This window comes from Scomber scombrus, chromosome 10, assembly GCF_963691925.1.
Source record: "Scomber scombrus chromosome 10, fScoSco1.1, whole genome shotgun sequence".
NCBI lineage: Eukaryota > Metazoa > Chordata > Actinopteri > Scombriformes > Scombridae > Scomber > Scomber scombrus.
This window is the reverse complement of record NC_084979.1, coordinates 2010128-2026785: the sequence shown is the minus strand read 5'-3', so window position 1 is coordinate 2026785 and position 16658 is coordinate 2010128. Positions and strand designations below refer to the sequence as shown.

General features: G+C 39.0%; 2 protein-coding genes across 3 annotated transcripts; both read right to left on the bottom strand.

The window, feature by feature from the left end:
• Window positions 1-1259: 1259 nt before the first annotated feature.
• Window positions 1260-6326, bottom strand: LOC133987471 (large ribosomal subunit protein eL22). 2 transcript variants are annotated; one of them, XM_062426854.1, is made up of 4 exons: window positions 6274-6326; window positions 5432-5542; window positions 4891-5015; window positions 1260-1455 (listed from the first exon to the last, which is right to left on the bottom strand). In XM_062426854.1, exons 1-4 carry the CDS (start codon window positions 6283-6285, stop codon window positions 1311-1313), a joined length of 393 nt encoding a protein of 130 aa, XP_062282838.1. In that variant the 5' UTR covers window positions 6286-6326; the 3' UTR covers window positions 1260-1310. The 2 variants fall into 2 exon arrangements, with proteins under 2 accessions (XP_062282838.1, XP_062282840.1); XM_062426856.1 differs by having other exon boundaries at window positions 5432-5539.
• Window positions 6327-8987: 2661 nt separating this feature from the next.
• Window positions 8988-15993, bottom strand: icmt (isoprenylcysteine carboxyl methyltransferase). Its single transcript, XM_062427041.1, has 5 exons — window positions 15775-15993; window positions 15128-15216; window positions 13549-13718; window positions 12008-12225; window positions 8988-11789 (listed from the first exon to the last, which is right to left on the bottom strand). Exons 1-5 carry the CDS (start codon window positions 15991-15993, stop codon window positions 11610-11612), a joined length of 876 nt encoding a protein of 291 aa, XP_062283025.1. The 3' UTR covers window positions 8988-11609.
• Between the last annotated feature and the right edge of the window lie 665 nt (window positions 15994-16658).

Sequence of the window (16658 nt, the reverse complement as noted above, 5' to 3'; positions counted from 1 at the left end):
ATCGTCTCAGCAGTGCAAGAGAGAATAAAAGTACATATCTAAAAATCTCCTTAAAAATGAAAAGTAAATCCCAAAGGGAAAAAAAGTAAGCAGCACAGTGCATTAAAGTGCATTTAGAGAGAAAGTGCATGTTTGATGTTGACAGCTGGTTGCATACCAATGAGATCAGCACTGATAGAGAGGTTTTCATCACTGATCTCCTTCAAATGTGTTTTCAATGGAAGTGATGGAGGACTGTATCCACAGTGTGTCCACACAGTCATTTAGAAAGTAGATGATCAGCTTCTATTCAGCTTCATCAGTGTGAGTTAGTCATATCAAGTGATATCTGACACATTTACAGTCTGTTTAGCATCAGATTCCCTCTTAGTGTTTCTCTGTTGAGCTGTGGTGGAAGTATAGTAACAAAAAGACTTTGCTACTAAAAACACTGTAATGTTGAAACATAGAAGATGAAGATTTGACTCATTCAGACGACTGAAGCTTCATATTAGCTTCAGATCAACTTTTAAATCCATGTTTACACAGAAGGACGACTGTGGATTTTGTCCTCCATCACTTCCATTGTAAGTACATTATGAAGGGATCTTCTGATGGTCAGTATGAACAGGAAGGATGATTACAGCAAGATAAACACAATGTTCATTTGGGCTCCTGACTTGTTTTAAGACACTTCAAAAATGATGAACCTGTGTTACTTAGGACTCCTGGTGGTGAAATAAGTGAATGCAGCTCCTGGTTTAATGTCTGGATTGGAAAGAAAGCTGTGAAATGAACCTTTTGTTTTCCTACAAAATCTTTTTAATAAATCAGACACCATGCAGACCAAGTGTCCAGGTCCACAATGTTGTCATATGTAAACAGTCTTTTAAAAAACTAAACCTGCTTTGATGTTATATGAGTGGAGAATTATTACTTAGATTTTGCCATTTAGTTTTCATGTTTTAAAACTGAAATGGATTTTAAACAGCATTCGTGTTAGTTTCAGATAGATGAGCAGGAGGAAACATTAAGATGAGCTCAGACTCGAAGCACTGACACACACACGCAGCCTCTGATGATCATAGTCGTCTTTGGTGGATTGTGTTTTCTGGAGTTAGTTCTTAGCGCTGTCAAAAAGTGACCAGACATCCTAAACATGTTGAATGCTCCACATTCATGTTAAGGCCAACTAATGATGTTGTGGAGGTGAGTCTGCCTGCTCACACACACACACACACACACTCACACACACACGAACACAAACACACAACACAATGGACTGTAAACAACATTTATTTAAATGTACAAAATCAGATGAATTGTTGTGTTTAATCTTCATCTTCCTCCTCCTCTTCGTCCTGGTTAATCTGGAAGTAGCGGAGTTCGTAGCTCTCCTTGGTGTTTGCCACGACGCGCAGCCAGTCACGAAGATTGTTCTTCTTCAGGTACTTCTTGGTCAGATACTTCAGGTATCTGCAGAGGAAGACACACAACCATCAATGTCTGGAAACCTTTAAAGTACAGGTGTGGACTGCATCTGGACTGGATCTGATCACTGATTGGATATAAAGATGACAGTATCCCAAAAGTAAAGCCAAAACATCTGGATGGACATGAGTCAAACTAAAAAAATCTAAATACCTGTCAAATTATCTTTTCTTTAAGATGTTTTGTCATGTGGTTTTTCACACTGACGTTTGTCCGGCTGCTCCTTTTTCTGATAACTTTGTTTAGAAAGGGAGGGGTCAGCTGAGGGGGCGTGTCCGCCACCCAAATGATGTCACACAAACAAGATGGCTGCTCCAGAAAAGAAGAAATTTTGGCTTGACTTTTTCACAGCAGCAGGAAGTGGAGACACATCATCCATATTCATATAGTCAGTGAATCATTACAGGTCACCATGATATCTAACAGCACTGAACAAGCTGAAAGCTCAGTGTTTCATCTGTGATTCATTCAATATTTGTTTCAACACAACTCCACTGTCCAGCTGACCAACTCAAAGAGTCCATACTCACAGCCATAGGGCTGTGTGATTGCCTCTAAATTTCAAATTGTAGATTGTCATTGCTCTAGATTGCCAATACACGATTAAATCGGCGGGGGGGGGTGCACGTTTTTTGTTATAATGACGTTATTTTTAATGTTTTGCATCACATGCATGCAAAAGTGAGCGACACCGCTGCGCTGACAAGCCGGAGACGTGTTGCTCCTCCTCACTTCAAGTCTCTATCATTAACTTTTAACCTGCAAAGGTGGCAGTGCTGCAACACTGTAGGAATTTATAAAAGCCCTTGTGTGAATATTTCAATAGTTACACATTAAAACATTATTTATTTGCAATTACTCTATTGAACAACCCCGAAGCATGAGCAAACGGGCTGTGTCGGTTCGGATCAAAGAGATGCGCCCTGTCACTGTCAGCATGATATAACATGATACAATGTGCACAGCTGATCTACGTGATGGAGTCATGTGCACTGTTGACTATGAACAGCTGCACAAAGTCAATGTGATCTAGCAGTACAGTGATTCATACTGAGAGCAGGATGCTTATTAATGACTGGCTCTGATGTCTCTACATTGTTTACATATTTGATATAATTCATTTTGGAAAACAATGTTGAATCTAATATTTGTAACTGCATCCATTTCAAGTGAAGCTTCATGTTTTTCTGTCTGTGGACTGATGTCCACATAGCACTGCACCTCAACACTAATCTATGACTACATTTATACTAATCAACACATCACAGACATCACAGATTAATTAACACAACTAACTGTGTGACGGTCAGCTAGGTTGGTTCTTGTATAACAGTGTTATTGTAGTTAGAGTTGAGGTGATTGTGTCATAGTACAGTTTAATGAGCAGAGTGGAGCTCAGTTGGAGTTGTGAGTGTACAAGTCTGAACATGGTGTATTTAGTATTGAGAAAGACTCAACATTACAGTAATCTTCTTTATGCTGCACACTGAGGTGCATTTCTCTCACTAGCAGTCAGCAGACACAGCTGTCAGCTCTGTGTGATGGTAACAACACATCACTACTGCTTACACTACACTAATGTTTCAGAGGATAGAGGATCCAACATCCTGTCCACCTCCATCTGTTTACTGATTGGTGGGCTGATCTGACTCGACAGTAGAGCCCGACCCATACTGTATCTTAGGGGCCAATACCGATACTGATATTAGGAAGCAAAAAAGTTGTGATATGGATATATTGGCCGATAATCTTATACGTACAGAATATATATATTAACACATTTTTTTGCAGTGATCCCTCAAATGTGGTTATTACTCACTTGACACTGACAAAGATGTGTAACAATACTGATATTTTACACTAACATTAAAAACACAGCTGGGAATGTAATCATTATAATCAACTATGAATTAAAAACACAGAACAAAAAAACAAATATACATGTATTTAAGTTGAATTAATAAAAACGATCAAATATACATAAAATCATGCTTATATAACTTAACTACCATAACTTTTTAAAAATATCAGCGCATATCAAACAACATATTCACAGACACCAATATATCTGTGATAGGTGGATATCGGTCAATAATATCAGTCAGGCTCTACTGGACAGCAAAAGGATATAGTTGTACAGTCATTTAAACATATAGTATGATCATAATACTATAGATGACAAACTAGCGGTGAAACAGTAATGTTTGTTATATTTGTTCATACAGTAAAAATATCACTTGTGTAGAATCTAACACACACTGTAGGAGTGCCTTGGTAGCTACGGCAGTGTCCCTGGTTCAATTTCGGCAGGGGACCTTTGCTGCAGGTCATTCCCCTCTCTCTCTGTTTCCAGTTGGACTCTATGACATGCACTATCAAAAATAAAGCTTTAAAACACTCTGTGGCTCATTCAGGAACAATAAAGACCTGTACAGACTGAGACTGAGCTGTACAGTGCTGAGTGTAGGTCACCTGCATTTTGGAAGCCCTCAGAGTCCAATACACAATCACCGTAGTTACATGTGTAAAACAAATAAGTACACCTAAAGCACATGTAGTGTGATTGAAACATAAACCTGTTTACATACCGTACACTGATGAACACACACATTTATCTGCTCCATCACACTCACATGAGACTGACTTTATATCAGTGTCTTTGTCATTTACGAGTCAGCTGATGAACTCAGACCTAGATGTGAATCACTGCTGTGTGTATATTTATTACACATATTACATATGTACTTAATTTGCAATAGTGGCTGTTTCCTTTCCTTGAAATGTTACTAGAGTAGGCTGAGTTACAGATACACTGTGCCAACGCGCACACACACACACACACACACACAGAGCTCTCCCTTAGTATCTCATTTCTTCCTCTCCTCGGGTCACTGCTGGTGTGTTCATGTAGGCAGGCAGTAGGTAGAAGAACAAACCTTCTCTATAGGTACTGCTAAGCTAACTGTGCACCCTACACTGCACTGTGGTGAAGTTCAAACCATAAAAATGTCTGTCAGCAGTTCAGTGTCTAAAAAGACAGCAACAGGTTGTGTAGCATCAAAGTCAGCAACAACCTGTTGCTACACAATTTTTTTGGGTTTGTCAGTCAGAGGTAGATCAAACCTGTGAGTGCTGGAGCTCATTTCACACAGAAACGTACTACTCTATATAAAATCACAAGCAAGTGGACACATCTGAGAGCAGGAGAGGTGAAACAGAAACACATGGACTTTACTGATTTAGGGGACTTCCTGCAGCAGTCATGTCAGCTTATTGTCTCAACTGGCTCGGCTGTATTCATCCATTACTCACAAGTAAAAATAAGACTACTGGCTTATATTTTGTGCCCCTTTAAGTAACAACTCGTACACTGAATGCGCACAGCTCGGCAGGTGTGCATAAACTATGAGAGTGTCTTACCTTTTGGAGAAGGGGACCTCAGAGGACACGGTGATCTTGCTCTTGCTCCTCTCGATGGAGACCACACCACCACCCAGGTTGCCAGCTTTCCCGTTCACCTTGATGCGCTCCTGAAGGAACTGCTCCTAGAAACACAACACACCCCCCCACCACATTAGTAAAAACATCACACACACACACCACTGACACTCATTATACACCGTTTTCATCTGAAAACACTTGTTCAATATCAGTTTATGGCAAATATGGTCAAATATACACTCAGCAGCCTAGAAATACAGCATTTAATCTCATATACTTTACTGCTCAGAACATACCAGTGTTATATTTGAATGTGTTCAATGTGTAAACTTGGCCTGTAGAGACATGCTTATGTTAGATAATGAGAACATCATTTTTATATTTATTGTTAAAGTTATGTTAGTATTACACAACACTACAACAGCTTCATGATTTTCATACTATACAAGTTCATTTCAGCATGAGGGAAACTTCACGTTCCACAGAGTATCCAGTGAGTGAGTGACAGTGATGGACTTACAAAGTTGGCGGCGTCCATGATGCCATCTTCAACTGGATGGGTGCAGTCCAGTGTGAACTTTAAGACCTGCTTCTTCTTCTTACCACCTTTACCGTGGTTCTGCTTCTTCTGCTATGAAAAAAAAAGAGCAGAAAACAGTGAGTGGACAGCAAGGAGAGGTTAATACAACAGGATGTCAACTCTTTATAATGATAGTCTGTTTACTTCTGGAGACAATAAACTGTTTGTTGACACATGCGCAGACCGAACAAGACATACGACTTGTTTTTTTTTTATTCAGAACCAATCTTTTGTAACTGAAGCTTATTACAGGCTCTTACTATATATTTAATCAAAGACACTTCGATAGAAACTTTAAAAAAAACGCTATAAGACTAGAGAATATGAACAATAGAGCAGTTTATTGTTCATATGTTTCATTCTCTGTAGACTCGCTAGTTTGCCGACAAGCAGCTCACAGTACGTAGAGACAACGTTCAAGTGAAGCAACGTAATTACACAGTTACAATAAAAACAGTGCATTTTAATACAACTAGTTAAATACAGCGTGTTGTCCTGCAGGCTATAGACAGGCTGTACACAGGCTGGCTGGTTCACAACGTGGTGTTTCAGTCGACGGTGTTTCATCCCGCTAACGTTAGCACACAGGCAGCCATAGGCCACAAACACTCCGCTACATGTGTGTCCACTTAAAAAAACATGTCAAATCACGACCCCAGTCCCTAAAACCTGGCTACAGCTGTTCGAACAAGCCCGACGTTACACTCCGAGCCTTTTTCTCAGGCGTTCGCAGCCAAAAACACGCAGTTTTTGTGATTTTATCGACACGCGATGTGACTTACTATAGGCGCCATGGCGGAGAAGCTAGCAGAAAGGAAGAGCTAGCCGTGCGCATGCGTCACATTTGGCTCTACGAGTCAAACGTCAAATCATCGATTGATACAGCCGTTCAATCCGAGGGACTGATCTGAGATTGATTAACAAGTAGGGATTTTTTTTTTATCACCTTAAAATGTAAAAGTGTATCTTTAAATTAAAGTGTCAACACGTTAAAACAATTAAGTTGTATTCATTGTTGTCATCATTTAGTAGACTTATTTTCTTAATGATGATAAAATGGAATCTGACTGCAGCTACAATCTGATGGGGACAGAACACAGGAGGCAATAACAACTGAACGTGAAAATTATAGGTAAAGATTTAGAAAAATATATAAATTAAAGACATAAAGACATGACTGTAAGCTCTCAGTCCGATCCAGTAACCATGTGTTTGGTGATTTGCACTTGAGGTTATTCTAGACATTTAGAATATAAACCAATATTACAGGAATGATGTTCTATCAGTGCGACTGAGCACATCATGAGTGATACAGATAACTATTCATTGACCCTGTGTGAAGCTTCACACTGATTTTTACTCTATTTAAACTTAAATGACACATAATGTGTAGTAAACATTTCAGTGCAGGAGCAGCTCTGACAAACTGACAGCTGTCTTGCGTGCACAGTCACAGAAGGACATGCAGAGCTTTGATTCTGAGCTGAGGCTGAATTCATGCTGTGTAATATTTAAATGTGTGAGAGAGAAAAAAACCTATTCAAAGAAATGACTTATGTAGATAAAGTGGTAACTTTACAGTTACGTCCTGAGTCCTGAGTTACAAACTAATATCTCACCAGGATTTAGATTCTGACAGAAAGTAAACCTGCTAATTAATGTGCTTTGATACAGAATGACTGAATGAGGAAATTAAACTCTGCAAGGAAGGAGACAGACAGAAACTCAAGGTTTGTTGAAGAAAAGCTGCCAGCAAGCAGTTAAGTGTCATAGATTCAGTCTAATATGTATTACTATAAACTGCTAGTAAGCAGATAGATAGAAGAAAAGCCCCGACTGTCCAGATTGTGTGGTATTGCTTATTAACTAAACTCATCATTTTCAAGATCATTTTATTTCATCATTAAAAAGTTACATAATCTATCTTCAAGACTTAAACTTTCAGGCTAACTTTTCCTAAAAATAAGCCTGATTTACTGCAGTAAGCCTGGCTCAGCTGTAATCTGGCTTTATGAAACACAGCTCACAACTTTATTTTCCTCAATGATCAGTTAGACATACAAAAGCCATCTGTGTCATCTATAAATTGATCTCTTTCTTTGTGTGACAAAATAATATTTGCTTTTTCAGACTTTGACAAAAAATATCTTAATCGTAATCACGTCGTCCGTTCGTCCAAATGTGATACAGCCTGTCCACTTTGTTGACCTCACTCTATCATAAATCATGTCTGCTAATGGGAGATATAAAGACATTTTTTTTATAATAATTGTCTCGAAGTGCTGTTGAGAAAACCTGCTTTGTGAATAAATGCACGGTATTGAGCCATCAGTTTTCAGTCAGAGTGACATGTGTTTAATACAGGCCTAAGATAAACAGTGTTTCTATACAGTAAAAGTGCAACAAATCCAAACTCAGCTCAGGTCTGCCATGCTGCATCACTCAACTCATTATCATGTGAACAGTTTTGCATACAGCGGCTTCAGGATCTAACCCTACACAGTGCACTCCACACATACTGTATATGCTACAAGTGTGTCACTTTAAACTCAGACTAACTTTCTTATCCCAAAACACACCTGTGTATACACACACATGCATTCTGAACTGCATTACAAAAGTCCTGTATTTAATAGATTGTGCCATTGGTCAACACTAAAGCATGAAGACAAATCAATTAAAAAATAAAACTTTGCATGTTTTTGGTTGAATATCTTCAGTTTCCAAGCTGGTCCTGAGTGTTAGAATTAGTAGTGATGAATTAGTGCTGTTTTTTTTAAATTTGAGCAATAAAACCACGTTTTTACACATTTAACAAGGATGCACCGATTTATCGGCCAAATATCGGTATCAGCTGATATTCTCCTTGTTGACTAACATCAGCTTATCGGTAAATAAGATACAATTCACCGATGTCACTAGTGGCCCATGTTCAGAGTCAGACAGCATTAGATATGGAAGTGCTGAAAATTCTTAAGTAGGTAATTAAGTAGGTAATTAAAATAATTAATTAATTAATTAAAACAAAATGAATTTGTGTTCATTCAAAGAAAGTATAATAACGGGCTGAATTACGTTAAAACAATTCAGTTCTTCTTTTACAATCATTTCGTTGTGTCCCTGTTGAATAAATACCAACAAAACATAATAACATCATCATATCCATTATCGGCCAAATTCTTATTTTAAAAATCGGTATTGACAATTTCACAATGGGTGCATTATTATTATTAACAAATTAAGCCAAACTTTGAAATGATAAGCATTGTCTGTACATATCTCAGACATATGAGAACTCTGCCTAAACATAATATAAATCTTCTTAAAGAACATGTAAAGAAGGGTGTGAATCTTACAGTTCTTGTTAATGTCATATTTGGGTCAGTACGCCAGCCTTAGCAGTGATATTAGCTCTCCTGCTAATAGTTTAGCATACTGTATTTTAAGTCATAGTAGCACGAAGCTGAAGCTACCAAATGCTACACTGATCAACGTTGTTAACATGCTACAACGTTAGCATACGTTAGCCTGTGTTAATGTTAGTGGTAAAAGCCTGGACTTACTGTAGTGTATGTAATACAGACTAATGTTAAGTCAGAGCCGAGCTAACACTTCAGCATGGAAACATTTAAGTGGTAAAATAATACACACCAAGCTAACTGTCAAAAACAATGTTGAGTGAAGGTAACAAGCTAAATGTTTAGCATACAGCTACAATGCTAATAATTATACAACTGTAACTTGTAATATTAATATCCAAAGTTCATTATTTCAAGCTCATAGCCAATTTTTATTATCATATTCTCTCCAAACTTCAAATTAGACTGTCTAGTCACAGTGTTTCACTCATGATAGCTTGTGACCATACAGCTGTACAATTTGTTATTGTGCAAAGTCTGTACATTCAACCAATTAAATGGTTATTCATTTAGGATTTACTTCAGGATTTACTCCAATGGGAACATTCGATCTGTGTCAACTACAGGCCCAGCAGATGTCATGGAGGGAAACAAAGAACTAATATGTCTGAATAAATAGTGCGCTAGAATTCATATGTCCTACTCTCAAATTCATGTTAAAAACTCTCAACTACTTCATATTTGCTCTTGAATCAATCATTCGTGCACACAAATGAGCAGAACATTTTAATCAAGGGTATTCTGTACATACTATAAAGCTCTGATAAATTTGCCCTTTATTTTATTATATTTTGGGATATATTAATAATTGACTTTCCCGCCCCCTCCCCATTTGTTTGTATACAAGGTGACCAATGGCACAATTTCCCCAAATCATGTATTCTAACACATTTTGAAAAAGAAGAAAATTCTTTTCTAAAAGTTACCCTGTGAAGCCATGAATATTTTTTTTTTGTAAACAAACACAGACACACTCCTCATGCACTACAGTGCCACTAGTGGTCAGAGACTCCACAGGGTTCCTTTAAAAACAGAAACTTTACATACAGAGCATCTTTGCAGACTATTTTTTACCAAATCTCTCCATCACACAGTGGGACCAGTAGGTTTGTAGAGACTCAGCCTCTCTCTGCAAGCCTTTACCAACACACAACTCAGTCATTTGGTTGCTTTCTAGCACAAAGTGAGCATGAAAGGTGAACAGAGGAACACAATGATAATGAACTCATGCTGATGGAAATGAGAGGACATGGTGCTGTTCTGCAAAGTTCTCTTTCTTTAAAAAAAAAAAAAAACAACTGATGCTACAACACAGGAGGTAATGATCACTATTAATGATCTATTTTTTCATACCTCTGTGTACACAAATATGACCAAATAAATTAAATGTAGGACAAAATGGAACTAAGAATGGTGGCTTCAATATCAAATGATTCCAAAAAACACCTGAAATGTATGTGTCATACAAACCAAAAGGACTGACTAGTGGCTGAAGTGTTTTAGCCTGAGTGGATTACAGTGTTAAGACATAGAGCAGCCAGTATATTCAGTCACTGTCTAACTAAGTGATGGAGCTCCACTACAAGGATTGTACTGCCTTAAAAAACCTGATACAAATACAATTTTTTGTGGATAAACTTTTAAATGAAAACTTTATATAATCTAATGTTCCCTTTCCTCTGGTTTTATGTGGACATCCATGTTCCGGACTGCTTGAGAGGCTTCTCCACCTTTGAAAAAGAAAGTTATGTGGGACACTTCAGGAATACTGCAGTGATGTATATGTATATGTGTCACAGCTGTTGCTTACATTGATAAATATGCTACGTATGTTGGAGCTTTGGAACTATAGCATGACTTGGTTTCTACAATCATTTTTGTTTTGACCCGTTTTTGTTGTTTGTAACTGTTGTGAATCCAAAGTGATGACAGCTGTCATCCAGTGACATCTTTAAATAGTACAGAGGAGAGATCTTCACTCACAGATCTAATGTGAAACAGATGAGGAAAAACGACAAGAATAAATTCATTTAAAAACAAAACTAAAAAGACAACACCTGATCCAAAAAGGATCCGAGGAGTTTTAAACTCAATCTAAACCCATGTCATTTTTCCTGCACATTTCATACAGAACTGGCCTGCCTCAAGTCCTGAAACTGGTCTTGTTTTTTAGATCTAGAGTGGAGGGTGAGGAGCTCTACAACAGGGGATGATTGTTTTATATTCAGATGACAGATTTCAGTGGAAATATTAATAAACAATCACACCTTTTGAAGCTGGTGGATTTCCTGTGAAGTTGAAACATTCATTATAACAACATCAAAGACGGCTCGTTTCACTCTCTGCTGACTCATCATTCTTCAACACAACAGGTCATCAGTTAAAACCAAGCATGGTCAGAGCATGCAAACGGAAACAAGTGAAACAGATGGAGCGAGTGCTATTGGAATACATGGAATTCATTGGTCGTCTGGCCTTTCTAAGTGGACTATGGAGGTTGGTAGAAAAACAGCAGCCCAGCTGCCTACCGCTGCACCAGCTGTCAGGGTCTCTGTCTGTGAGCTACAGGGCTCAGCCAGCTGCACGGTCACCCCCCCCCCCCTCCTCTGGAGGGCAGCCACGGCTAATGCCACACATCCACCAGGTCTGACCTGCTTCAGTGCTTTAAGTCTGTTAGGTCCAGTATCCAGCGGCTTGGTCTAGTTGACGCGGATTCCTGAGATGAAGGGCAGCCCGGTAGCAACCCTCTTCTTGTACTCCACATAGTCCTCTGCAAAGAAATGGATGAGGGAGAGCTCCTCCTCCTCGATCCGTTCCCGAAAGAACCTCCAGCTGGCTATCGTGTAGCCCAGTATACACACGGGGTTACACAACATGACCTGCAACAGACAACACTCATCAGTCAACAAACACAACATGTGAAGATCTCTCTGCACAAGACAACAACACTGTCCTAGCATGCTGCCTTTTATTCTAGCACATGATCAAAGCAGAGACCATTAGAATGGAATCAGAGAAGAAGTCATATTAATAAACCTCAGCGTGATTTCTTTTGTCAGTAATGAGTGTATTAACATAAACATAGGCAGATTCAGACCTGTGTTCCTATGCTCCAGTAGAACCAGCCCACATAGGAGGGGTGTCTGAAGTAGGAGTAGACTCCATCAGTAACCAGGACGTGGCTCTGGGCCTTTTCATTCTGGACGATGTGGTTGAAGTTGGAGCCGGCCGTCAACATGGCCGCCTTGCGCAGACCTTCACCACACAGCACCATGAAGAGACCCAGTAAACCCAACCAGTTCAGCTGCTTCATATCTGAGAGAGACAACAGGACAGACATTTATCGTGCTATGTTCAGATGAAGGTGTTGTAGGATCTGTGATGGACCCCTGCTTCTGTCTGCTGGACTCCCTGAAATCCTTAACACATCATTCAAATAGTTAAAACAAGCTCTCTTTCAAATCAAGCATCCTGAGATATGAGTGGGAAGTATTGTTCATGTAACTGCTTAACCATTTCATGTGATGTGCTACTTCAAGTACACTCACAACCACTGACTGCCTCTGTTCTAAACTGACCACTATTTCACACAGTGACCATACACAGTTCAGCCGTATACTTGGATTTGACCTTTTCTTGTTTTTAACTGTGTGGAAAAGTGAAAGGTGAGACTGGTGCAGCTGTTACATGAGCTCAGTGTGCAGGTGAGCTGGACTGTGCTCTAACTGGGAGGAGAACATAAACAATAGATGATCCTAGGCAAGATGGAAGGCTGCAATTGATGATTATTTTCAGTTTAGCTTAAAAAAAAAAACACCCAAAATGAAGGTTTGATTATTAAATGAATAATTATGAATTTTCTGTCCATTAATTAAATAATTGTTGCAGCTCTAGTCAAATTTTAAATGAGTAAAACAAAAACATCAGTAATGTGTAGTTATAAAAATGAATAAATGTCTTGAGCATGAATCATAAGCACAGGACATTTTTATATAGCATCATTGACCCCCTCTAACACCAACTCTCTTAACTATGAATGTCCTGATTCAGGTCCACATTTCAGACACTGGCAGCCTGTAGAAGGACACTATTAAGTTAAATCAGGTGTTGTGGTGGACCGCTGCAGGGTTGAGTTAGGTTTGTGTGTGTGTGTGTGTGTGTGTGTGTGTGTGTGTTGGAGAATGGAGAAAATCGCTTTGTATTAATCTAAATGTGCGGCTTTCTCACTACCACCGCTCCCTTTCTTCATTCACACTAGCTCGCTCGACCACAGCTGCTCTCTCTCCCTATGCTCAGCTTTCCTCCTCTTTTTTATCTCTTCTTTCTTTACATTTAAAGTTATCAAATGAAGAGAAATGACCTCCCCTCCTCTTAGTAACATCTTTATACTCCACCACTGCTCTGTTATACAGCTCTACCTCTGATTGGCCACAGCAGTGTAACGTTGGTTGTTGTTCTGAATGCGGCCCGGCTCATCCGCTGTGTGTGTGTGTGTGTGTGTGTGTGTGTGTGTGTGTGTGTGAGCAGTCCATGTCCTGAGCTGACGGTCAGTTCAACAGGGTCTACACTGGTGGCATCAGTAAAACACATACGACAGTTCAGAGTGGACTGAGTGCAGTGACAGAGAGATGCACCAACCTGGAACTATAAGCTTCTCCACACTGAACTCCACCCACGATGAGATAGCAGCCAGGGTGTACTCCACGCTGTGGTTGAGCAGGAACGAGTCCAGGGACAGGCTGCGAGGGTTAATGATGGCCGTCACCAGGTACTCCGAGTAGTGGAAGAACGACAGGGAGCACATGTACCTGCAGAGACATGCTCAAACTGTAACAGGCTTACATCACTAAATACAGCACATTGACTACAAGTGTGTCTCTCTAGAGCTTAAAAAGGACAAGTTCACTATTTTTCAAGTGTCTTAGATGAACAGTCAAGTGTACTGTGGTCCCTCAGGGTAAAAACACAACAACATTTCACACAACAGAAAAGGCAGGGACAACAATTCTTGATTGTGATCGGACAGAACCCATGTTAATTAACACTGGTCAGTGATAGCCTACTATAGGAAGTAAAGTCTCACTGACTGGCTGTGACTGTTCAGTAGGGTGCTGCTGGGTCTTTGTCTTCATTCAAAATGCTATCACCTGGCTGCAGACAGGTGGATTTAAACCAGAGGGTTCCCAGACCAGAATATATAATAGAACCATGTGATTTGATTTAGAAAAAAAGAGGGAAAAAAGCTGCATAATAATTATTTTAGTTTACAGTTTATTATTGCACAAGTCTGGCAGCATCTCTCTATTTAGCCTGCTGGCTCAGGCCAATATGCCTTGATGCAGGGAGATAAACACAAAGAGAGTGAGAGAGGTTGGCAATGACATGACAGGGAATGATGAGGAAATGCAGCACAAACTGCACCAAGTTCAACATATTTACCGCAAAAATAGTTTATAATAGCCTGTGGTGGAAGTATAGTAACACAAAGAGGGACTTTGGCACTAAAAAGACTCACTTGGATGTGTTTAAATACATTTTTACACGGAAGGTGGATTTTGTCCTCCATCACTTCCATTGTAAGTGCAATATGAAGGGATCTCCTAATGGTCAGTATGAGCAGGAGGAATGATTATAGCGATTAGTCAAGCAGTTAACACTATTTTAATTCACTGATTCAAATGTAAAACATAAAAAAGGTCAGAGGGATATTATGCAATTCATTTCTATACACAGGGTTCCCACACATTTTTACCAATGAATTTTCAAAACTTTTCCATAATATTTTACCCCATTTCCATCATTTAAGTAGTTTAACGAAGATAGGCAGGAAGATTTTGCAATTACATCCAGAGGAAGCGTTTGGCCCCAGATCACATATTAGAAGATATTAAAAATCTAAATATAGAAATTGATTATGTGTATATTCATATTAAATGAATCTACTGATTTTTTTTACATGGTAAAAGTGGGGGTCCATGTTCATGCAGCCTGTCTTATATCGTTATCTTTGTTATCAGATCGAGCCATCTCTAATTCAAAACTTTTCCAAAACATTCACCTAATTCCAAACCATTTCCAGGCCTGGAAAACAGTTTTTTCTAATTTCATAACTTTTCCAGGAATTTCATGACTGAGGGAACCCTGTACACAGCAGTGCATGTTACTTAAAAAGAAGAAATTGATGCTGACAAAACAACATCTGAATGTGTTTACATACCAGCCAAATTGTGTCCAGGTGGTTTCAGAGCAGCTTATAACTAAGCCGCAGCCAAAAGTGACTCCCAGAAAGCAGGCTCTCACAGCCACCTACAACAGGTCAGGACAGTCAGGTTATCCCGGGACATACAGATACAGAAACAAACTAACCCTCCTCTAACTCACATTAACAGAGAGTTACAGTACACTCCTCATCAACACTCACCTATTTTAATTATGTGTTGCCTGTTTAAAAAGCAACATAACTTCTAGTAGCATTATATGGAAGAACAGTGAGTTATGAGGAGCTTAGTTAAAACCTGTCGATGCTATTAACAGAAGCATGAATACTTAGCCCTGCAGCTTTACCGTTAACGTTACCTGCCTCCGGTTTCTATCTTAAGCGCATCAACGTCGCTTCAGCTAATGAGCTTAACTACACGGGCAGCTATGTTAGCTAGCATAGGATTTAGTTAGCCAACATTAGCAGTGCAACATTCAACTTTAAACGGCAAAGTGAAGTATGTCAGATAAGACTATTAGTTTCAATGTGCTGGATTAAACACCGTCCTGCTGAGCAGCGCTGAAACGTGTTTAAAGTTCCTTCAACTGAGGTAGAATGTGGAACCAGCGAGGAAGTTAGCTAGCTTTGAGCTAACGTGAACTTACCTTGTACAGAGGTCCTCTGTATGTGATGAGCAAGAGGCCGTTGATAACTGCTATGTAGATGCTAATAGCTATTTTCCCGGGAGTTTCCGTTAGATAATCAAAAACCCAGTCGAGATGTCCAAACCAGGTTCTGACCAAAGGGATTATGACCACGCTGAGCCCTAATATAAAGCTTTTTACACTTACTCTTCCTTCTAGCACCAACTTACTGCCTGCCATGATGGAAGCACTGCTGAAGTAAATATCGCGATATGTGAATGGCAGCCTCGAGATGTCCGTTTGACATGTGTTTTGATTTGATGAGCTCTCACTGAAGGAAGAGACACCATTGGTTTACTATGATATGACGTTTTAACATTTCATCTCTAATTATAGTTTAGATATCCATAATAGTATTTCTCCTTAAAAAAAAATAAATTAAAAAACGTGTTTTTACTTTGACTTGAGTTTTGACTGTAATTATTGAAGACACCCACAACCATATTCTCATTAGTAGACATTGTATTCAAGGATATCTACATCTTTGATAGTACTATTCAAAAATACATTTAAGACATCTGAAAATCTTTAAAAAGTATAAGTGGCCGTTTCAACATTAATAGCTGGACTGGATATGTATTGCACACAGCTACGCCATAAGAAAGTGAAAAGTTAGGACGATTCTAAGAGACTGACTGACAGCAACCCTAAATAATGTTTGAGCTTTAGTTAAAAAAAAAAAAAAAAAAAAAAATGAACATATCATTATTAATAGAATATTTAATTTACAATTACATAACGCAGTAAACTATCGTTTTATTTCTTCACTCTTTCCAGCCAGTGTGTTTTCATTGACTAAACCTAACATTGAAATACAGGTGGAAATAGGATGTCACCTATCTTGA

What these genes read in the sequence shown, in the direction of transcription:
- LOC133987471 (XM_062426854.1), bottom strand. An exon ending in TCATGGACGCCGCCAACTTT is followed by an intron (nt 5,016 to 5,431) that starts GTAAGTCCATCA and finishes TTGTGTTTCTAG; the next exon opens with GAGCAGTTCCTTCAGGAGCG. An exon ending in GAGGTCCCCTTCTCCAAAAG is followed by an intron (nt 1,456 to 4,890) that starts GTAAGACACTCT and finishes CTTCCTCTGCAG; the next exon opens with ATACCTGAAGTATCTGACCA.
- icmt (XM_062427041.1), bottom strand. Translation starts at nt 15,993, where the DNA reads ATGGCAGGCAGTAAGTTGGTGCTAGAAGGAAGAGTAAGTGTAAAAAGC. An exon ending in ACCTGGACACAATTTGGCTG is followed by an intron (nt 13,719 to 15,127) that starts GTATGTAAACAC and finishes ATGTCTCTGCAG; the next exon opens with GTACATGTGCTCCCTGTCGT. An exon ending in GGAGAAGCTTATAGTTCCAG is followed by an intron (nt 12,226 to 13,548) that starts GTTGGTGCATCT and finishes TGTCTCTCTCAG; the next exon opens with ATATGAAGCAGCTGAACTGG.